We start from the raw sequence: 22,030 nt of genomic DNA on the forward strand, positions 1-22,030 counted from the left end.
TACTTTTTAAGCAGTTCCATATTGCATAATGTAACTTAAAATTATTAAATCACTTAAAAGTGATTTAGTGTAACTCAATTACACTAAATCACGTAAACACTTTGCTTTCTAACGTATTGTTTTTATTTTGTTGTTGTTTTGTTTTTTAGAGGCAGATCTATGAGCACCAACGTTACAATGAACACGACATTCAACCTAATTAGATACGTCTCAACACCACCGTGAGGGGTTCATCTCTCTCATTAACGATCTTTGTACTTCCGGTTCTCAGCTCCGTCCTCTCGCGGCAACTGCACGAACGCGCCAAAATAGGAAAACAGCAGGCGAGTCTGTGACAGGCGCAGACAAATCCAGCAGACAAAACTTTCTATTAAAGCGGCGTGTCTTCAAATGCGGCTTCACGCACACGTTTAGCTGTTTTATTTTAGTGTTTTGTACCCGGAACATCGCGATAGAAGATGGTTCTGCAGAACAGTGGACGCTACAAAGCGGACCGAGGACCGAGTGGGGATCCGGAAAACCAGTAAGTCCCAGCAGCTCTAACAGACCAAACGCTTCATAACACTTTCTTATTCAGAATATTAATGGATGACCGAGGACTGTCAGAATTTAGTGTCACTGTTGTGTGCGTTTGAACCAGGGATGATGGATCCTCCTTATCGGCCCTCAAGCGGCTGGAGCGCAGTCAGTTCACCGACGAGATGGACGCTCGCTTCGGATTCGACAGGATGAAGGAGCCGGGAGAGAAAACGGGCTGGCTGATCAACATGCACCCCGTGAGTCCTCGCAGTGCGACAGTTTTTCCTTTCTGTCTGCTGCAAAATAAACACTTAACATTTATTTTTGATGCTCTGCATTTGTAGGCAGAGATCCTGGATGAAGACAAGAGGATGATCAGCGCGGTGGACTATTATTTTATACAGGAGGATGGAAGCAGGTTCAAGGTGTGTTTGGGGGGAAAGCAGAGCGCTGTAACGCAGCTTATTAAATGTCCTGCATTTTACATTTTCTCTCATGTGTTCTGTCTGTGCTGTAGGTGTCTCTGCCCTTCAAGCCATACTTTTACATTGCGACGAAAAAGGTAAGTTAGTGACTGTGATTATGCCAAGTGAACTTTTTTTTTAAAAAAAAGTAATAAATAACAAAATGTGTATGTCCAGAACTGCGAGAGAGAAGTCATCTCATATTTATCTAAGAAGTTCCAAGGAAAGGTGGCAAAGCTCGAAATTCTCCCAAAAGAGGACCTGGACCTGGTGAGAGTTTAAACTGACTTTAAGTTATCTAATAAATAAATAGTGAGTAAATAAATAAGTCAAATAAGTGTAGATAAATAAATATTTTCTATATTTATTTACACAGAATTAGTGAAGAAATAGTTGGTGGTTAATTAATGGATGATTTTTGACAAGAGCACCACCACAACACATTTTCACTCATTTAAAAATCTAATCTGTTTATGTATGCTCACCAGACACTTCATTAGATATGCCTCACTAGTACTGGGTTGGAAGGCTGGATGGATCCATGCTTTCATTTTGCTTATGTCAGATTCTGACTGAACCATCCAAATGTGGCATCAACGAGGTGTACTGCCACGTACTGGATATTTTCCCTTTTTTTTTGGACTATTCTGTGTAAACTCTAGAGATGTTTGTGAAGGAACAACTCAGCAGATCAGCAGTTTGTGAAATACTCAGACCAGCCCGTCAGGCATGCCACGTTCAGAGTCTGTTAAATCATCTTTCCTCCACATTCTGATGCTCAGTTTAAACTTGAGCGGGCCGTCTTGACCACGTCTGCTTGTTTTTATGCATTAAGATGCTCCCATGTGATTGGCTGATGTGTTACAGTGAGCAGTTGATTACCTGTACCTAAGAAAGTGGCCAAGTGAGTGCACGCATTTAAGAAAAATCTAAAATATATATCCCCTTTACCACTGTGGCACTCTTGTCCTTAGTATTTAGTGTCCTTAGTATCAGTGTTTTTGAAGGTATCGTGAACAGGTTGCAGTATACTTCCCTATTGGCTGCTAGTGTTGACTTTGTGCAGCCACTCACATGCTGATTCTGCTGATCTGGTGTCTCCAGCCAAACCACCTTGTCGGACTGAAGAGAAACTACATCAAGCTGGCGTTCAACACCGTGGACGACCTCGTGAAGGTCAAGCGTGAGATTGCCCCAGCGGTACGTAAAAACAGAGAGAGGGAGCAGTCCAACGATGCCTACACCTCAATGTTGTCAAGGTATCACCGAACCTTCGTTAGATTCATTTGATGTTCTGCCTGACGTTTCCAGCTTTATAATAACCCCCGACACCTTTTTGTCCTCTTAGTGCGCTATCAGGTGGCAACGTGACCTCAGTGGATGAAGACGGGATGTCAAAGAGTATTTCAGATCAGTTAGACAACATAGTGGACATGAGAGAGTATGACGTGCCCTACCATGTGCGTGTGTCCATTGACCTGAAGATCCACGTGGTAAGATCAACTCTATCAGGTTCCAGTGTTTTCCAGTGAGGTGTTCCTCGACACCTGTGCACCTGTGCGTGCTCTTCTTATCTTAACTGTCTTTATTTTTCAGGCTCACTGGTACAATGTTCGAAACAGAGGCAGCGCTTACCCGCCAGAGATTGTACGGAGAGACGATCTTGTGGAGCGACCGGTATCAGGATTTTGTTGTTTTAAGCCTTCCATCATTCATTCGGAGTTATACTGAAGTTTTGATTTATGTCGGGGCTTTTCTGTGAAACGTTGTTTCCCTGCAGGACCCTGTCGTTTTGGCGTTTGACATCGAGACCACCAAGCTTCCGCTGAAATTCCCAGACGCAGAGACGGATCAAATTATGATGATCTCCTACATGATAGATGGACAGGTAAGGTTCATTTGCGTTTGATTTTTCAAGTTATTGTTACGTTCCTGTTTGTAGTATCATCTAACAGTCCTTGTGTTTTCACGTAGGGGTTTCTGATCACAAACCGAGAGATCGTCTCTGAGAACATTGAGGATTTTGAGTTTACCCCCAAACCTGAGTATGAAGGGCCATTCACTGTTTTTAATGAGGACAATGAGGTATGTAGCCACTAACAATAAAGCATTGATGAATAATAGGCTGCTGTGTGTTTCTGTCAGTTTAATAACACGCTGTAACGGTTGCAGGCAGCTCTCATTCAGAGGTGGTTTGATCACGTTCAAGAAACAAAGCCAAACATCTTTGTGACCTACAATGGAGACTTCTTTGATTGGTAAGCCTATTTTCTGTTTCTGTAAAAGCCAGTTACTTACTTTAAAGGTGAAGTGGGTAGAATACATTACAGGCAGTGGCTGCAGTGAACACTTTTTATTATTTTTAAGTCCTTGGTTTCACTTCAGCTCGAGCAAAAGTGGCCCAAGCACCAGTTCTTTGTGACAATAGGCAGCTACGACATAATGATGAAGCTGTTAATAGTGAATTATTTAAACTGTTAAAAAGCTGATTATATTAGATATTCAATATTCTTATTCTGTTTGTTATGCTGATTACTTTTCTTGATCCTCCACCTCTCCTCATACTGTTTCTCTCTAGGCCTTTCATTGAGGTTCGGGCTGCCCTCCATGGACTGAGCATGCACAGGGAGATCGGTTTCCAGAAAGATAACCAGGGAGAGTACAAGGCCAGTCAGGCCATCCACATGGATTGTTTAAGGTGTGCAAAAGTTTTACACTCTTAAAATGATAAGCATACACTTTACCTCCACCAAGGAGGTTATGTTTTTGGTAACATTTGCATGCATCTCTTTCTGTCTGTAGCTTTATAACTTGGATACGATGAATCTTGTGTAATGTCTATTGTCAACACATAGAAAGCATTTTATAAAGATTTAAAATCTCATGTTTAACCACATTTTAACACATATAATCAAAGTAAATGTTATATGTAATGTTGGTTTTTCATATATCCAACTTATCCTGTATCAGGTGGGTAAAGAGAGACAGCTACTTGCCGGTGGGAAGCCACAATCTGAAGGCAGCAGCGAAGGCCAAACTGGGTTATGACCCCGTGGAGCTCGACCCAGAAGAAATGTGCCGCATGGCAACCGAGGAGCCGCAGGTGCAGAACTAAACTCCCGTCTTTATAAAATAAAAACCGGAATCATTTTAACGGGATGTTAACTTTCCACTTACTGTCTTTTCTCTTTCTTCCTGTCAGACTCTAGCAACCTATTCTGTGTCAGATGCCGTGGCCACATATTACCTGTACATGAAATATGTCCACCCCTTCATCTTCGCTCTGTGTACCATCATCCCCATGGAGCCCGATGAGGTTCGTCTATGGCGTGCTTTGCAAAAGATTAAGTAGAGTTCTCTTCTTTTTTTTTTTTTAAAGTGCATTTTACTAATTACCAGTCTCTCTTTTCTTGCGTTGTTCACCTGTTTCAGGTGCTGCGTAAAGGTTCGGGAACGCTGTGTGAAGCTTTACTTATGGTGCAGGCCTTCCACGCCAACATCATCTTCCCCAACAAGCAGGAGCAGATCTTCAACAAACTGACAGACGACGGCCACGTCCTAGACTCCGAGACTTACGTGGGCGGTCACGTGGAGGCGCTGGAGTCTGGAGTGTTTCGGAGTGACATCCCGTGTCGTTTCAAAATGGTACAGTCTGCTCAATTCTCAGAGCTCACTCTTCATCAGCACTTGTTTGTTTTTGTTTTGTTTTTTAAATGTCGCTCTCATTTTTGATGTTGCAACAGAACCCGGCTGCATTTGACTTCCTGCTGCAAAGAGTTGAGAGAACGATGCGTCATGCCATCGAGGAAGAGGAGAAAATCCCTCTGGAGCAAGTCACTAACTTTAACGAGGTTTGTGGAGGAGGGGAGTTGCCTCTGTCTGTCTTTTTTAATAAGTTACTCAAGTTTTTTTCTGAGCTTGAAATTCAGAATTAACGCCGATATTTTCTCAGGTTTGTGACGAAATTAAGAAAAAGCTGACGTCCCTCAAGGAGGTTCCAAACAGGATTGAATGTCCCCTCATCTACCATCTGGACGTTGGGGCGATGTACCCCAATATTATTCTCACCAACCGCCTTCAGGTTATTACTTTATTAATCAAAAAATGCTCACAATCACATCTAGAAAAGCATTAAATTTAGTCTTTATCTTCTAATTTTGTAGCCATCTGCTATGGTTGATGAGGCCACGTGCGCTGCCTGTGACTTCAACAAGCCTGGTGCCACGTGTCAGAGGAGGATGACCTGGCAATGGAGAGGCGAAATCAGTAAGTTATCTTTGGATATTTGTACTCTGCTTTTAAGCGATTTGGGGGGGAAAACGAAACCTTTGTCTCTCGCTGTCTCTCTCTGCAGTGCCCGCCAGCCGCAGTGAGTTTCACCGCATCCAGCAGCAACTTGAGTCTGAGAAGTTCCCGCCACTGTTCCCCAACGGTCCACCTCGGGCTTTCCACACGCTCAACAGGGAGGAGCAGGCCAAGCATGAGAAGAAACGTCTCGCAGGTTCCTCTTTTCTTTTTGGCTCCTTATAGTAGACTTTGACTATAAGTAATGAAAATAGTGGGTTATCAGGGCTAAAGTTAGTCCTGACTTTATTTTTTTTAAATCAGACTATTGTAAGAAGGCCTATAAAAAGACACACGTCACCAAGCTGGAGGAGCGAGTTACCACCATCTGTCAGAGGGAGAACTCCTTCTATGTGGATACTGTAAGAGCTTTCAGAGATCGCCGTTATGAATTCAAAGGACTTCACAAGGTATTGTAGCTATTTGATCAAATTATACCTGATCTGTCTCATTTATGTATTTATTTTTTTTATAGTTACGTGCGGTAAAGGTTTTCTTTTCGGTGCTACCTTTGCTTTAGGTGTGGAAGAAGAAACTTTCATCAGCTCAGGACAGTGGAGACGCCGCTGAGGTGAAGCGCTGCAAAAACATGGAGATCCTGTACGAATCCCTTCAGCTCGCTCACAAGTGCATCCTCAACTCTTTCTACGGCTACGTCATGAGGAAGGGGTAGGAGCCGGCCGCGGTTTTCATCAATCATCACAGATCCACTTGCGCTGTTACCTGAGCTTTTCGCTGCAGTCAGTACTGAGTGCTGTTGACTTGATGCTCTGTTTTTTTTTTGTTTGTTTATTTTATGTTTCCATCAGGGCCCGATGGTACTCTATGGAGATGGCCGGCATTGTGTGTTTCACTGGAGCCAATATTATTACTCAGGCCAGAGAGCTCATTGAGCAAATAGGGTGAGTTGCATAATTCTTGCCAGCATGTTGGCTTTAATTGAGCTCACGCACTTTACAGTATATATTTTATGCTGCGGGTCAGTTTATTCAACTATAAAAATGCTGCAATAAATCTCCTTCTCTGTGACACAGGAGGCCTCTTGAGTTGGACACTGATGGTATCTGGTGTGTCCTCCCCAATACCTTCCCGGAGAACTTTGTGGTGAAGACCAGTAACGAGAAGAAGACCAAGGTGACTATCTCCTACCCGGGTGCCATGTTGAACATCATGGTAAAAGAGGGATTTACCAACGATCAGTACCACGAGCTGGTCGACCCCGCGTCCGTCACTTACAACATCAGGGCAGAGAACAGCATCTTCTTTGAGGTGGACGGACCGTATCTGGCAATGATCCTGCCAGCCTCCAAAGAGGAGGGCAAGAAGCTGAAAAAGAGGTAAGGAGATAATTTTGTGAAATGATTTGTGGCCTTCTTACAGGGTGTAATTAACAAAGGGAGTCGCCTTTCTTTTTAGGTACGCTGTGTTTAATGAGGATGGTTCTTTAGCCGAGCTGAAGGGTTTTGAAGTGAAGAGAAGAGGAGAGCTCCAGCTCATCAAGATTTTTCAGTCGTCTGTGTTCGAGGCTTTCCTCAAAGGAACTACTCTAGAGGAGGTCTACGCTTCAGTGGCCAAAGTGGCCGACTACTGGCTGGATGTACTTTACAGCAAGGTGCATATCTCTGATCAGGTTCTGATAACTAGGGTCTCCTGTAACAAGGTGTTTTTGTCATATTTCTGAATTGTATTGTTCAGCAATCGTTTATTAGAATAATTTTTATAGAAAATGCATAACAAAAAAACTCACTGGATCATTTCATGTGTGATGCAGGCTGCCAACATGCCAGACGCAGAGCTTTTTGACCTGATTTCAGAGAATCGGTCAATGTCTAGAAAGCTCGAAGATTACGGTGAGCAGAAGTCCACGTCCATCAGCACAGCTAAGAGGCTGGCAGAGTTCCTGGGGGATCAAATGGTGAAAGATGCCGGTCTGAGCTGTCGCTATGTCATCTCCCGAAAACCTGAGGGTTCCCCTGTCACAGAAAGGTTCGACAGTTGCCGCTAAAGTAAACTTATCGTACCGTACTGAATATGTTAGATGGTAAAGCAGGGAAACCTTTAGGCTGTAGCTACACTATAATTGGTAAGTTGCTACTGTGTGAGTGTGCGGTGCCTCGGTTGTCAGGTCTGGTTTAAAAAACCAAAACAAAAATGAAAAGATGATAACGTCCACAATGCTAATATTGAGACTTCAAACTTCAAAATCTGTCACATCAGACTATTGCAGCAATACCATATTTAAAAACTAGGCTACTGATTCGATAGGTTTCCTGGTGTTACACAGCACCAAAGACTTTTCTTGAGCTCGCTTTCCCATTTTTGAATATCCTTAGGAAACTAGCGATCTCTAATATGATCAGAAGTTAAAGCCATCGGCTCATTTTTGCTTCTGTGCATCAGGGCCATTCCTCTAGCCATCTTTCAGGCCGAGCCGAGCGTCAAGAAACATTTCCTTCGCAAGTGGTTGAAGATGCCCAGCTTGCATGACATGGACATCCGCTCTGTGAGTTTTAAGGGTAAAATTAAACGCGAATAACAAAGACAAAAATGTTCAAGTACTTTCATGTCATATGGTTTTTTGGTTCTTTCTTTTTTTTTCCAGATCCTTGATTGGAGCTATTACATAGAGAGGTTGGGTAGTGCAATCCAGAAAATCATCACCATTCCTGCTGCTCTGCAACAGGTAAAATGTTTAAAAAATAAATAAATAAACAGAAAACTTAAAACTAAATAATTAATTTAATTGATTAAGAAAATAATAATGGCACCTTCCACTTTTTATTTCCATAAGGTGAAGAATCCTGTTCCCAGAGTGAGGCATCCTGACTGGCTACACAAGAAACTCCTGGAGAAAAATGACATATACAAGCAGAAGAAAATTAGTGAGCTGTTTACCAGCGAGGGCAAGAGACAGGTAAGGTTAACCTCACAGTAAAGTGTCAACCACTAAGCCTTATTGTTGCACTCTAAATGTCTTCCTCGCTCTCAGATTGCCCATCAGCCTCTTGAAGCAGGTCCTGCTGCTGACATAGAGGATTTTGGGATGCCACCCAAACCCCTGCAGCCAGCTATCCTTATCAGCACTAAGCGGAAGCGGGCGTCACACGGAGACGACAGCCAGGTGGAGTCTCAGGATTTAGAGCTTACGCAGTCCTGGCGAGAGATCCTGGGACCGCCCCCTCCCACGGGAAAAACACGGGTAGGAAAGCAGAGGTTTCAGTATATTAAGCTTGAGACATTTTCATGCAATTCCAAATGCACTTGTAGTGCATTTGAATCCAAGACGTTCCAGCGGTGAATGTTAAAAGGTTCAAACAACTTTTTCTGTGTGCAGGAGGAACGTCAAGTTTGGCTGCGCTACCATAAGAAAAAGTGGGAGCTACAGCTGAAGCAGAGAAAGGAGAGGAAAAAGAGGAGGAGGCTGCTGGATGGGGAGGCTCAACCAGTGGGCGGAGGAGTGATCAGAGGTGGTCCCATCACAGGCCTGGGGAGCTTCCTCCGCAGAACAGCTCGCAGCATCCTCGATATGCCGTGGCAAATTGTCCAGGTAGTGCAGAGCGATCCTGTTATCATCCACAAATAATTTAATAATGTAAAGATATTGATCTTCTCTATTTTTACTTCTTCTTTTTTTTCTCAGATTGCAGAAACTAGTCACCCTGGTCTGTATAAGCTTTGGGCTGTGATTGGAAATGACCTCCACTGCATGAAACTCAACATCCCACGTGTCTTCTACGTCAATCAAAAAGTCCCAAAACAGGAGGAGGGAGCGACGTACAAAAAGGCACGCTACAAAAAAATGCATAAAATAATGCAATGACATCACTGTGACTATAGAAGAAGTTACCCAAAATAACTATCAGAGCTGTGTGATTACAGGTGAATCGCATGCTGCCTCGCTCCAACATGGTTTACTACCTCTATGAGTACTCTGTGCCAGAGGACATGTACCAAGAGCACATCAATGAGATCAACGCAGACCTCTCTGCACCTGACATCGAAGGAGTCTATGAAACACAGGTCAGTGTAATTTTTTACACTGCATAGTGTCCGTGTTATAACTGTATAGTACTGGAAACAGAACGCAGCGAGTCGTTTGTTTCAGGTTCCTTTGCTGTTTCGAGCTTTGGTGCAGCTAGGATGCGTGTGCATGGTCAACAAACATGTTGTAAGAGATATGGCCGGAAGGGAGGCTGACACGTTTGATCTGGAACATCTGGAGATGAGGTCGCTGGCCCAGTTTAGCTACCTGGAACCTGGTAAGAGTCATTCAGACACTTTAGATTTAAAAGTTTTGACAGCAGACTTTTGATGGTCATAAATGTCACAATTTAATATTTACTTTTTTTGAATATTTAGGTTGACCTAAATTATGACTTTTCCCTTTAGTGAAAAAGAAAACCGTTTCACTGCAATTACTTGTGAATTTTGATCTGCAACTACTATGTTTGCTTCTCAGGGAGTGTTCGCCACATGTATTTGTATCATCACAGCCAAGGCCACAAGGCTCTGTTTGGCCTCTTCATCCCCTCTCAGCGCAAAGCTAGCATCTTCGTCCTGGACACGGTAAGAATAATGGGCTTTCTTTGAGTGTCCTCTTTGTTTTAGTACCAGAGAAGAAGTCTGTTTTCCTCTCAGTACCATCATGACATTTAATTGCATTGAGAATAAAGCTCAGTTGTTGGCTTGCATTTTTTAGGTTCGAAGCAACCAGATGCCCAACTTGAGTAACCTCTACACAGCTGAACGCACGGCACTCCTGGAGAAAACGACGGAGGAGCTTCTGCCTCCGGAGAAACACAACTTTGAGGTGCGGGCTGAAAATGACATGAAGGCGATCTCACGTGCACTCCAACGAATACTCCTAAACTACAAGGTAAAATAATCTGGTTATATTTAACATTTTTATTACTTTTTAATCTTTAAGTTTCATGCGACTAAATTTGCAAATGCCTGCTTTGTTTGTTGCTGTTGACAGGAGGAGCGCCGTGGGCCCACCCTCATCGCAGTGCAGTCAAACTGGGAGTTGCGTCGATTGACGGCCGGGATGCCGGTGCTCGAGGAGTTCCCGGTCGTTCCGGTTCATGTGGTTGATGAGATCAGCTATAATGTGTTGGACTGGCAACGGCTCGGTGCCCGGCGCATGATCCGCCACTACCTCAACCTGGACAGCTGTCTGTCACAGGCTTTTGACATGGCCAGGTATGATCTGCATGTTTCTGCTGAGTTTCTCTTCACACATAAGGTTGTTCCAGACGGAGAGGAAGATTTTTTTTTTTTTTTTTGTAAGAGGACACTATAAACGTCTTACATGCTAACTTTGTGGTTGTAGCCTCTAATAAAAGATTTATCCAGGCAGCAGAAATTGTTGTAAAACATTTTCAAGCACTTTTGAATTGTTCTTTTACTTTCAGATATTACCACTTACCTGTGGGGAACTTGCCACAGGATGTGTCCATCTTTGGCTCAGACTTGTTTTTGGCAAGACATCTACGGAAGCACAACCACCTGCTATGGCTTTCACCCACATCCAGGCCTGACCTGGGAGGAAAAGAGGCTGATGACAGCCGTCTGGTGATGGAAAATGATGACAGAGGCTCTGTGGAGATCAATGCTCAGGGATGTTATTCAACAGGTACAAAAAAAAAAGGAAGAAAAAGGAAATCACTAGAGGGATTTTTGAAGTCTGTCTTAATCATCATCTTTCGTGCAGCATGTGTGGAGTTGGACCTGCAGAGCCTGGCGGTGAACACCATCCTCCAGTCTCAGCATGTCAACGACATGGAGGGCGGAGCCAGCCTGGGCGTCAGTTTTGATGTGATTCAGCAGGCATCTTTGGAGGACATGATGTCAGGAAACCAGGGAGCAAGCGCTCTGGCTAGCTACGATGAGACAGCTCTCTGCTCCAACACCTTCAGGTGTGTAAACTTCTGTGTTTGAGCGCAGGATTTGTGTTTTGCTCAAACCACAATTTTCATTGATTAATTTTTCTGGGTTCTCTGAGCAGGATCTTAAAGAGCATGGTGGTGGGATGGGTCAGGGAGATCACACAGTACCACAATGTGTATGCAGACAACCAGGTGATGCATTTCTACCGCTGGCTGCGCTCCCCCAGCTCGCTGCTGTATGACCCCGCCCTGCACCGCACCCTGCATAACATGATGAAGAAAGTGTTTCTGCAGTGAGTGCCAAATCCTTTATACTTCAAAAATGAAATCTGAAAGCTTTCTTTTGAAATAATGGTAAACTCTACATCAGTAGGACTTCACCACTAAGAGAAAGCCCTGGTATTTTTAGGTTGTTGCTGTTGGTGTTGTTTGTGTTTTTGTTTTTTACGTTTTAAACGTAAAACTTTATTAGAAAATTTGACGATGTGAACTCTGATTCATAATAATGCTTTCAGTTTCCATTTATCCAGACCTCATTCTCGCATTCTGGCCTTAGGTTGGTTGCAGAGTTCAAACGTCTCGGCTCGACTGTGGTGTACGGAAACTTTAATAGGATCATTCTGTGTACTAAAAAACGCAGGATTGATGATGCCATTGGCTATGTTGAGTATATCACCAACAGGTCAGTGTTTTTTAAATTCTCCAGTCTGATCTGGGATGACCAGAGTTTTAGTTTTCACATGTTTTTATTTTCAAAATCAGAATGAATCCCAGTGAGAAATTATTTTGTTTCAATACACAAATTTTGTTTATAAAACAATATATACAATTGAGGCCCTAAAAGTGCCATGTTAAATTTAAATTAAATATTCTAAAGTTAAAACAGTACTTTAACTGTATAGACAAGATGTAAGTGAAAATAGTCCAAGTGTCAATACACTTAATTTTGAACATTTGATGGCAACAGGTAAGAATTATGTCTTTATTTGCAACCTCACAGAATAAACTCCAGCTGTAACATTAGTGCCTCACATCACTGGAAATTGAATGTATTTTCTTGATGATGCAGAAAATGTAATTATGTTACATTTGATCTTAATCTGCTGCTAAGTTTGTTTGATTTTTAGCTGATAGAAAACTGATAATAAAATTGATCGGTTCCATTTTTGTAGGCTGTTAACATCATTTATCAATAAAATTCATTCCCTCTGATTGGATCACAAACTAAAGTGATTTTGCACGTCTCCTTTAGTAAACTACTGGAGAAAATCAGATCCAATCAGATGTAAAAATGCATGCATGTGTTCACAGCTGTTGGCTATTTTGACATATTAACAATAGTATATTAGTAAAATGATGCATGATGCAAAGCAAGAGCCAGAACACTAAAATCAGAAAAACAAAAATAATCTATTAGAAGAGCGAGACGGCAGGGATTGTTGTAGTTTCCATCAGCTGAAGTGATTTCTGTAAATTAAACCCAAAATGGGAGAACTGCCCATTAAAATAATGGATGTGACATTTAAATATTGACTTTATGACAAAATATGAATATAAAATCAATATTGCTACTCAGAGATACATACCTCCTGGGATTTTGGTTCTTGAAATATTGTTGTGGTTTTTTTCCCTGGTTTTCTGAAAGTATGTGACTAAAATAAGCACCAATACCTTTTAAATGTTTGACTTTTATTGTTTACAACTTTTGAAAGTCTAATTTCCTGTTTCCAGTCTTTTACGTGTAACCACAACATCTCACATTTCTAACCGTTTCTCTTCTAGCATCCATTCCAAAGAAATTTTCCACTCTTTGTCCATCTCCTTCTCGCGGTGCTGGGAGTTCCTGCTGTGGATGGACCCTGCCAACTATGGTGGCGTGAAGGGCAAACTGCCCTCCAGCGTCATGTATGGAGAGGTACTGCCAGATGCTGGAGGTTTCTTCCTGTTAAAAGCGAGCTTTTTCTTCCCACTGTCGCCAAGTGCTTGCTCATACAGGGATGTCTGATTGCTGGGGGTTTGGGGTCTTTATCTTACAAACTACAGCACCTTGAGGCGACTCTTTTTGCGATTAGGCCCTGAACTGAATCCATCTCCAATGTTGTTGTTTTGTTTTTTTGTAGGAAGGAGCCCAACAGAAGAAAACCAGACAAGAGGAGGGGGATGAGGATGGCAGTGAGGATGAAGATGAAGAAAATGCTGAGGAGGAGGACGGAGATGGAGAGACGGATGAAGTAGAGGATTTGATTGAGAGTAACTGGAATATCATGCAGTATCTTCCTCAAACCGCCTCCTGTCAGAAGTACTTCCTCATGATCGTCTCAGGTAAAAGAAGGAAAATCTCCCAACATTCTTTTTCTTTGCTTTCTAAGTTACTAACTCTCAAAACACCTTTACCTTGCCAGCGTACATTGCAGCGGTCTATCACAGTATGAAAGAGGAGCTGAGACGTAACGGCCCAGGAGCAACACCAGTAAAGAGACGTGGCAACAGCCAGGCTTCCCAGCAGGCAATTGGGGATCTGAGTGCACTTCCTGGTAAGAAGCTGATCAGGAAGCTGTTGTATGTGCTAAAGACTTCTGTTGTATTTCTCTGGGACTGCAGATTACGCTCAGCCGAGTGTTTAATGTTTACGGCTTTAAAAATTCTCTTCCACAGGAATGATCTCCTTCTCCCAGGAGTACGTGTCCAGCGAGCTGACACAGAACATTTTCACCATCACTCAGAAAATCCAGAAGAAGGTCACTGGTACCAGGAGTGTTACCCACACCTCAGAGATGTTTCCCATCCTGCCTGGGTCACACCTTCCACTCAACAACCCAGCACTGGAGTTTATCAAATATGTCTGCCAGGTAAAAAAAAAGAAAAGAAATCTGCTCCTTTTTTTTTTTCCTCAGCGGTTATTTATATTTCCCCCATCCCTCCCTTGTTTAGGTTCTTTCACTAGACGCCAACATTGTAAATCAGGTGAACAAGCTGAAGAGAGACCTCCTACGTCTTGTGGATGTTGGAGAGTTTTCAGAGGAAGCCCAGTTCTGTGACCCGTGTAACTCCTACATCCTGCCAGAGGTTATCTGTCACCACTGCAATTTCTGTCGGGACCTTGACCTCTGCAAGGACCCGTCAGTGGCACAGGTAAGAGTACAATAACTCCTGATAATCACATTTCGAAACTGTGAAAGTCAGAAATCTAAATGAGATAAACTTGTTATCTTTTCCTCAGGATGGTTCAGTTTTGCCTCAGTGGTTCTGCTCCAACTGTCAGGCGCAGTATGACACCGAGTCTATTGAGATGGCTCTGGTAGAAGCTCTGCAGAAGAAACTGATGAGCTATACGCTGCAGGATCTGGTGGGTAAAATAGTGCTCAGTATATCAAAACACCTGGCAAAATTTAAGCAATGAAATGATAAAAAAAAAATGCACTCACTACTTCTGGTTGTTTGTTTGTTTGTTTTTCTTAAAAAAGCAAAGTTTTCCTGGCAGTAAAATCTAACTTGCATGCTTTTTGACAGCCCATTTTCCAGAAGGTGCCTCACAGGTTTTGTTCAATTTCAGGTGTGTAGCAAATGTAAGGGAGTGAAGGAAACCAACATGACCCTCTACTGCAAATGTGCTGGAGACTTTGACCTCACCTTCCCAGCCAAGGTTCGTACTTTGAAGCACACGGCACCATTCTGTTCAGCGTTGAACGCATATTATTGACACTGCTGTTTTTGGTCTGTTTACAGAGCTTCTCTGAGCAGATCACGGTGTTTAGGAACATAGCATCCCACTATAACATGAGCTTCCTGGAGGAGACCATAGGCTGGCTGCTCGTTATGAGCCCTCAGATCAACCAGGGTGTTCACTGAATATGAGCTTCACTGACACTTCCTTCACTCCATCCAAATCAGGAAACAGAGTGCTGAAATTCATTTTTGAGTTTTAGCAAACTTCAGCAGCATCGGTCTCTGCTTTTTGCTGTGTGATTGTGTAACCAAGATGATTCCCCTGTAAATATGTTTAGATTGTATTAGTTATGCATGTGTATGAAGATCTTCACTGATAATAAATGTGTTTTTCATGTGTCTTGGTCTGCTTGTGATTGCTGCAGTTCTGTATTTTTCCTAAATTACATCTACTCTGTCGTTACGCTGTCTCAGTTTTCTCCTCCCTCCCTCGGCTGCTAATGTGTCTGCTGTAAATTGCGCACAGCTTCAATTACATGACCTGCATCCACTCTAATTTCTTCTGCTGTGAAACGTGACTAATGTTGCCTCATTGCATGTTGCGTAATCTTTCATTGTTTCTTTGGTTTGGCGACAGTGAAGAAGACTTTGACAAATCTAACTTCCTTTTTTTGTTGAGCAAATTTGAACCTTGCAGACTGAAAAAGATGAATTTCTGGCTGGTTGGAAATTGTTTTTTTTTTTTTTTTTTTGTCGTTATCCCATATGGGAAATATGTATCTGGTAGTGAACGTTATGTATGTCTGCTTTAGAATTGCCTTAATCCACACATCCCCTTCACTTTAAGTTCATTGTTTCACAGATGACTCACGTTACCTCCTGGTGGGCGTCTCCCAGACAAGTAATCACATTTCAGACTTAACTGCTGTACAATCAGATTCACTTCTTTGAGGTTCTCATAGACATGCTCTGCATGTATGTTGATAAAATGAAATGATGAGAGCAATTTTGTGCTCTTAAATGACTTATTTGCATCAGGATCTCAGCAAATGTTACATTTAGTTAGTATGGTTTGTCAGACAAATTACAAAAAGCTATTTAAGCTGTATGCTGTGAATCTTCACAATTTTTTTATATGGTGCAAGTCTACAGTTTCCAAAATGAAGTGACTTTCTGCCAACCTTCATAGCAGATATTGATCATTCAACTTGAGTCTTAAATTTTTGTGGGTTTTTTTGTTGTTTTAAACCACTGACATCTGTATTGCTCCTTGGCAACCAGATGGATTCACACTTCCCCACAATCTTGTTACAGGAACCATTTTATGGGAAATGTCTGCATTATTCGATTACTGTTCATTGCCCTCCTTGTGTTTCTCCTGGTAGTTTCCTCCTGTGTGCTGAGCACATCAGACTGAAAGAAGGAAATGAATCAGAGCCTTCAGATGCTTCAGTTTTATCTTTGTCACAATTTCATGATTTTGTTTTTCCTTTTTAAAAAGTCCCACCAGTCTTTATGTTTGAACCAAGTTAAAGGTTATTTATTGTTGGATTGAATGTCTACAATACATCGACATATGCTGTATGGTTTTTATTTTTTGGTAGCACTTTAGAATAATGCCATACTATCAAACATTATTAAGGTATTAGCAAGTGACCAAATTCATCATTTACATAGCATTACTCCTCCTTAGTATGGCCTTTATAAATACTGATATATTATTATGACTATGATTATTACTAGCAGTGATGTGGTAGCAGTGATAGCTGTGCATGATGGATAAACATCTGTATTTATAAACGGCATACTAAGGAGAAGTAATGACATACAAATGATGAATTAAGCACTTACTAATGTTTCCTAGTGTGGCGTTGTTATAAAGTGCTGCCAGTCTTTTTCTCATGACAGTGTACTGAAATGGTTTCCTGTTTTCAAAATAAACACATTCTCTATATGCTGTTAATATATTCTGAGGTCGTGTCAAGTTAAAGAGAACTAACTGTCTTATGCAAAGATTTCCACAGGGATCTCTTTCTTTTGCCCGTTTTTATCCCCACTAACATCAGCACAGTGTCAAAGTGAGCTGTCACTGACACCTGAGATGCAGTTGCTGTTTGCCACAGTTGGTGGTGGGGAGTCCATGCACTTGGCCAGCGAGGACTTTGGTCACAGGGGTACGCCGTCTGACAGGTCAGAATGGTTTGAGCCGAAGCTGTTGATGTAGCTGAGCTCTGTGGGTATGGGATTTGTGGGCTCCTTGATCACCTGTGAAAGGCAGAAGATGTTATTAGACAAACATCTCACAAAATAGTCCCTAAAAATAAGAAAACAGTCACCAAAACACAGCTATACAGTTGTATGATTTGTGCCTGGAGCAAAGTAATGAAGCCAGTGAGTTTCACAACGTGTGTTAGAGTCTCATGGTTATTGTCCATAAAATGACAAATGTAGCCCTGACTTTGACCACAGTTAAAGTGAAGACCCATTAGCTGACCATTAAGTCTATGCTTGATTAAATCTTGAACAATATTGTAGGAGCAGTGATTCTTGTGAATTGTGAAAAGATATACAACAGACGCCTCCCCATGACCTCAGCTCATCAGTCCTTCAGGCTGATGAGCTAATAATTGACAGCATTCTCCACAAGACCTGGAGACAAACTAGATTTCTTCTCTGGATGGACGATTTCATTCTATTTATAAAAGTCTTCTACTGGATATAGAAGCAGATTCACAAAAACAAATGAAACTGAGTTGCGTTTAATGAATAACGCTCTCTTTTTTTTTTACTCACTTCATCAAACTTTCTCTCACTGTAGACTTCATTCTTGTCGATAAATGTCAGCATGATCCAGTCGCAGATTATTGTGCACTACAGAGAGGGGAGATGAAGCAGAATAACAGTTACACTAATTGAACGGTGCCGCTTTAATGTCTCAGGATAAAAACAAATTAGTCAATACTCACAATCCCAACAGAAGTCATAGCAGTCACTGTGCTGATGATGGTTGGAATAGGACTAAATTTACCAGCCTGCACAAAAATGACACACAGTTGTTATGGAGTCGTACATCTAGATAGATAGATTTTTTCTTTGTTCCCACACTCAGTAGACTGAAGCACTTGTTTATAGGGGGTCCTCTGATTGTTGCGGTGTTCCCTGTATTATTGTAGAGTCTTTAGCTTACAGCACGTTGAGGTGACTGTTGTTGTGATTTGGCACAAATTGAATTGAAATATTGGGGGGAAAAAAATCGTAGAAAATTGAAAATGTTTGTAATACTAAAGAGTTAATTCCTAATAAACAAAAAAAAAAACATAACATAAAAAAATATATTTTGATAGATACAACAATAAGCAGGTCTAAAGTAGAATCTACTCACATGTCCATGAACTATGATGTCTAGACGGATACCAAAGGCCTTGATTAGTGTCCGAGTTTCTTCCCCATCCTTACTGTAATATTTGGCAAACCTGTAGAATTACACATAAATTATTACAACAAGAAAAAAAAACAGGTGAGCACAGCAGAAGAGCGTTTTAAAGACTGTTTTAAAAATAAAGTATAAAAGTCAGCGTTGGACGCCGGTGCTAACCTGTAATAATAACCAGCGTCGGGCAGATCCTTTCGGAGGTCAAGGCGACGGAACGAGTATGTGGGTTTACAGTGTGAGGGATCCAGATCCAAGTTACACTTCCAGTTGATGAAAACACCGATCACTCCTCCCTGAACTCAGACAGCATGACAGTAGTCATTTTTAACCCTCGTGGGTGCCATTCTTAAGACATCATGTAAACAGCAATAGCCCAGGAGAAGAATATAAAGTATTCAAACTTTATCAGTAACACAAATGAAATACGTGCCTGAGTACTTTCTGGGCAAATCCTAAAATTAATCTTGGGAAAATTCAAACACCAAGACACCAATCAGATTAGAATTAACTAATGAGAAATTTGTATAGAGACGGCACAAACCATAATGATATTACCACATAAGAATCTGCAAAACTATAAAATAAGTTTCATATTTACTGAAGTGTTACAATAGCTGATTTGGGACAAATTGCAAGAATGGCCTTTCTGTCTAAGTTTTATATGTCTATTTTATGTCTATATGAATTTTATTTATAGAGACATAAATTTATTCTAATTTCTATTGTAATTCTAAGATTTGTTCTAATTTTAGATTGCTGGCTGGGGGTTGATGTTGATCCACACATTTTTAAATGAGAAACACTCTCCACAAATGAAATATTGTGAACACCATGCAGTGCAGGCATCATACTCACGGTGTTACAGAGCTCACTAAAATTCTCCCTCGCTTGTGCTGCGATGTATCCCAAGCGGAAGATGGGACAGTAGGGGTCACGCTCCTCATCATAGTGACACTTATTCAGGTATCTCTTAATGTCTCGCTTGTTTCGGGCATCCTTAATGTTTCCCCTGCCAAAGACAAGAACATCAGTATCTGCAGCTTAAATGTCCAGAAGTATTAACTTCTATGTGACCCTACCTCAGCACTTTAAATTTGGGGAAGTGGATAGAGTTCCTGATGAACACTGTGAAATTGATGGCCTCCTCTAATGGTGGTTCTCTGTTGAAGACAGCAAATATTTAACATTTCCTTAAAGTGACCTTGAAGTGGTTCTTGCATCTGGTTCAGGTTACACAATTTGTTTGACTGGTTTGGTCATCATTTGGTCAAAGTAGTGACCAAGCAACTGATAATATCTTGTCTCCAAGGAAGCACAGTCGATCTGTTTTCTCACATAGAGAAGGTTCTTGGTTCTTTCATAAAGCCCAAAATATGTGAACTTTATTGTGTTTTACTCATGTGGATGTGTCTTGATGACTAGGTTTTTTTTCCAAGCTGTATTTAATGATGACTTAATATTTAATGCTTTACTAATTTTTCTGCTTTGCCACCTGTCTTTTTGTCAAAATCATGCATCAAGCCAAATCTCTTGTAAATTTTACTTTTCACTCTTGCTGCTATCATAATCACAAATCACCTCTGACACCCTCCACCCTGCCTGCACTCTCCTCTTCGCCTCTCTTGTGCACTGTGGATTTAAATGTTTTTAAACAGGTTTTTAAACTCATCTTACTTCACTACCTCTCCTCCTTGCAGCTTCACTGTAACATCTGTTTCCCTCATTTACACACGCATTCTGTTTGCTTCCACTGACTTTAATATCTTTTTTCTCCAGAGCATACCTCCACCTCTTCAGGCTCTTTTCCACCTGCTGCCTACTCTGAGCACAGATCACAATGCCTTCTGTGAACATTACAGTCCACAGAGACTCGTGCCTGACCCTATCTGTCGGCCTGTCCACCACTGCAAACAAGAAAGGGCTCAGAGCCAATCCCTGATGTAATCCCACCTCCACTTTAAAAACATCTGTCACTCCTACCACACAACTCATCCTACATATTCTTCACCGGCCTCTCAATTCCTGAAGACTACTAAAAGAAATTACAAGAAAGCTTGGCTGAGTGTGTTCAGTAAATATTGACTTTCAAGCTTGTTAGGACTGTACCATTTTGTTTTTGCCTTCATTTCCATGTATGTTTGCACATGTTTTAATAAATCGCTGCACCAATTCGTATTTTATTTCATGTTAGTTTCCCATGTTTTTGGATATTTAGGCTCAGTTTGAGTCTGTTTAGAACTTATATGGATTTTTAGAGCAATGCATATATACCTGACATGATGCTGATGATTCTGTAGCACCCATCTTACCGTACTACAGCGTATTCCTCAATCGGACACCAGCTTTGTATCTCACAGGTTTTAAAGGTGTGGTTGTAGTACTGAACACATCTGCCCGTCCTTCTGCCTGTAGGAAAGTGTTTGAAACAAAGGGTGGCAAATGCAAACCAAAAAAGGCATGAAGAAAAATTAGATGAGAAGTGAAAACATTACCGTGGCCACTGAAGTTGACTTCCCCTTCAACACAGTCAGAATCGGTGGTGCAGTTGGCATTGGCAACATTAAAATGCTAAAGTGAATAGAGAAACATGTCAGTGATGGGAGGGAAAAGGTGTCTTTGTTACTCAGTAGATTTTAGTTGACCTCTCACCTCAGCACAGGTGCCTTGTCTCTGATTGAACGTGAATTCTCGTCTCAGTATTGTGCTAATCACATCGCCACCCTAAACAAAAAGGGGGAAAAAAGACTTAAAGTGGTTAACTCAAGCATGAGCTATGCAGCACAAGTTTAATGAAGAAATCACCTCTGAGGGTTGGGCATACTCCACAGTGTCCAGGATCTCATCTCCATGAATTGCTGAGCCTTTCATGAGAGTATAAACAGAGCTCTCTGGACGGGTTTCGCTCTCTTGGTATGCTTTCTGACTTATAAAGACATACCTTCAGGATGATAGAAGAGACAGCGGTAATATCACATTTTCTACCATGATGTCAGTTTTTATTGGAGGTGTCATGTTACACTGGATCTGCTCAGCCCTCTTTGCTGAAGCCAAGAAAAGGTGATGATGTACTTTAATTCAGGGCATTTCGTTTATTTCAAATCTGAAACACTTTACATCTGTTCTCCTTGGATAGCATTTAAATCTCTGATAATATAGAGAGGGGATGAGCCACACTCAGTTGGATTGTTGAATTTTATGCTGTTAATTGCAAATGAGATGCATTTCCTCCCCACAAAACTGCACTACATGAGTTCAAATTTAAAGCCGTAGTGTATTTATTTTATCTGCATGAATATTATTCATTAAAAATTTTACTGTAATTAAATTTAAAAGAACCAACAGATCTAACAGAAAAAATGTAGAAAAGACAAAATAAACCTTTGAATTTCATATATTGTCCACACACCTGGTCATTAGACATGCAAAAGTACAAACATGAAGCTTACCATATGAAATAAGTGATCACAAGAAACTGAACACCCCTGTAAATTACGCCAAGAGTTCTGTTCTTAACCACCATCACCTTGGGGGTCTCATAGTCCCAAAAGCCATGAATATACTCCTTCAGGAAGTTATGTAGCCCCATGATGATTTTATGGCACGTTTCCGTCATATCCTCAGATGTTCTTGTGAAGTCTTACGATTGAATCTGTATATTTAGTTTTAAATATCTGTCATTGTGTCTTTTTCTCCGCTCCAGCCTGCATTTCTCTCAA

The 22,030-nt window shown here is 41.4% G+C and overlaps 2 protein-coding genes across 2 annotated transcripts; one reads left to right on the plus strand and one right to left on the minus strand.

Annotated features, from left to right (window-relative positions):
- The first annotated feature begins 130 nt into the window (after positions 1-130).
- pole (polymerase (DNA directed), epsilon) lies at positions 131-16,835 on the plus strand. Its single transcript, XM_026188018.1, has 48 exons — positions 131-523; positions 641-776; positions 864-944; positions 1,037-1,081; positions 1,161-1,253; positions 2,088-2,242; positions 2,332-2,476; positions 2,580-2,660; positions 2,764-2,871; positions 2,958-3,068; positions 3,156-3,241; positions 3,562-3,681; positions 3,954-4,086; positions 4,186-4,299; positions 4,416-4,628; positions 4,727-4,834; positions 4,936-5,064; positions 5,147-5,249; positions 5,338-5,484; positions 5,592-5,737; positions 5,848-5,996; positions 6,137-6,229; positions 6,362-6,664; positions 6,744-6,939; positions 7,099-7,313; positions 7,728-7,830; positions 7,930-8,010; positions 8,119-8,241; positions 8,317-8,526; positions 8,662-8,874; positions 8,968-9,111; positions 9,207-9,347; positions 9,433-9,586; positions 9,787-9,893; positions 10,027-10,203; positions 10,306-10,529; positions 10,742-10,962; positions 11,041-11,245; positions 11,335-11,508; positions 11,772-11,897; positions 12,998-13,130; positions 13,336-13,537; positions 13,618-13,749; positions 13,871-14,064; positions 14,147-14,347; positions 14,436-14,561; positions 14,769-14,858; positions 14,942-16,835. Exons 1-48 carry the CDS (start codon positions 459-461, stop codon positions 15,062-15,064), a joined length of 6,879 nt encoding a protein of 2,292 aa, XP_026043803.1. The 5' UTR covers positions 131-458; the 3' UTR covers positions 15,065-16,835.
- A 41-nt stretch (positions 16,836-16,876) lies between these two features.
- On the minus strand, positions 16,877-22,030 carry p2rx2 (purinergic receptor P2X, ligand-gated ion channel, 2). The gene is made up of 12 exons (XM_026188019.1): positions 21,761-22,030; positions 21,117-21,252; positions 20,964-21,035; positions 20,807-20,882; positions 20,624-20,720; positions 19,394-19,474; positions 19,170-19,323; positions 18,477-18,607; positions 18,264-18,354; positions 17,848-17,913; positions 17,675-17,752; positions 16,877-17,146 (listed from the first exon to the last, which is right to left on the minus strand). The coding sequence occupies exons 1-12, from the start codon at positions 21,925-21,927 to the stop codon at positions 17,048-17,050; spliced, it is 1,248 nt and encodes a 415-aa protein (XP_026043804.1). The 5' UTR covers positions 21,928-22,030; the 3' UTR covers positions 16,877-17,047.

Source organism: Astatotilapia calliptera, chromosome 12 (genome assembly GCF_900246225.1).
Source record: "Astatotilapia calliptera chromosome 12, fAstCal1.2, whole genome shotgun sequence".
NCBI classification, from domain to species: domain Eukaryota; kingdom Metazoa; phylum Chordata; class Actinopteri; order Cichliformes; family Cichlidae; genus Astatotilapia; species Astatotilapia calliptera.

Excerpts from the sequence above, each read along its gene's own strand:
- pole (XM_026188018.1), top strand. The coding sequence starts at position 459 with ATGGTTCTGCAGAACAGTGGACGCTACAAAGCGGACCGAGGACCGAGT. Across the intron at positions 8,011-8,118 it reads TTCCTGCTGCTCTGCAACAG|GTGAAGAATCCTGTTCCCAG; the intron begins GTAAAATGTTTA and ends TATTTCCATAAG. Across the intron at positions 9,112-9,206 it reads AGGGAGCGACGTACAAAAAG|GTGAATCGCATGCTGCCTCG; the intron begins GCACGCTACAAA and ends GTGTGATTACAG.
- p2rx2 (XM_026188019.1), bottom strand. The coding sequence starts at position 21,927 with ATGACGGAAACGTGCCATAAAATCATCATGGGGCTACATAACTTCCTG. Across the intron at positions 20,721-20,806 it reads AGTCAACTTCAGTGGCCACG|GCAGAAGGACGGGCAGATGT; the intron begins GTAATGTTTTCA and ends ACTTTCCTACAG. Across the intron at positions 19,475-20,623 it reads GAGGAATACGCTGTAGTACG|AGAACCACCATTAGAGGAGG; the intron begins GTAAGATGGGTG and ends TGTCTTCAACAG.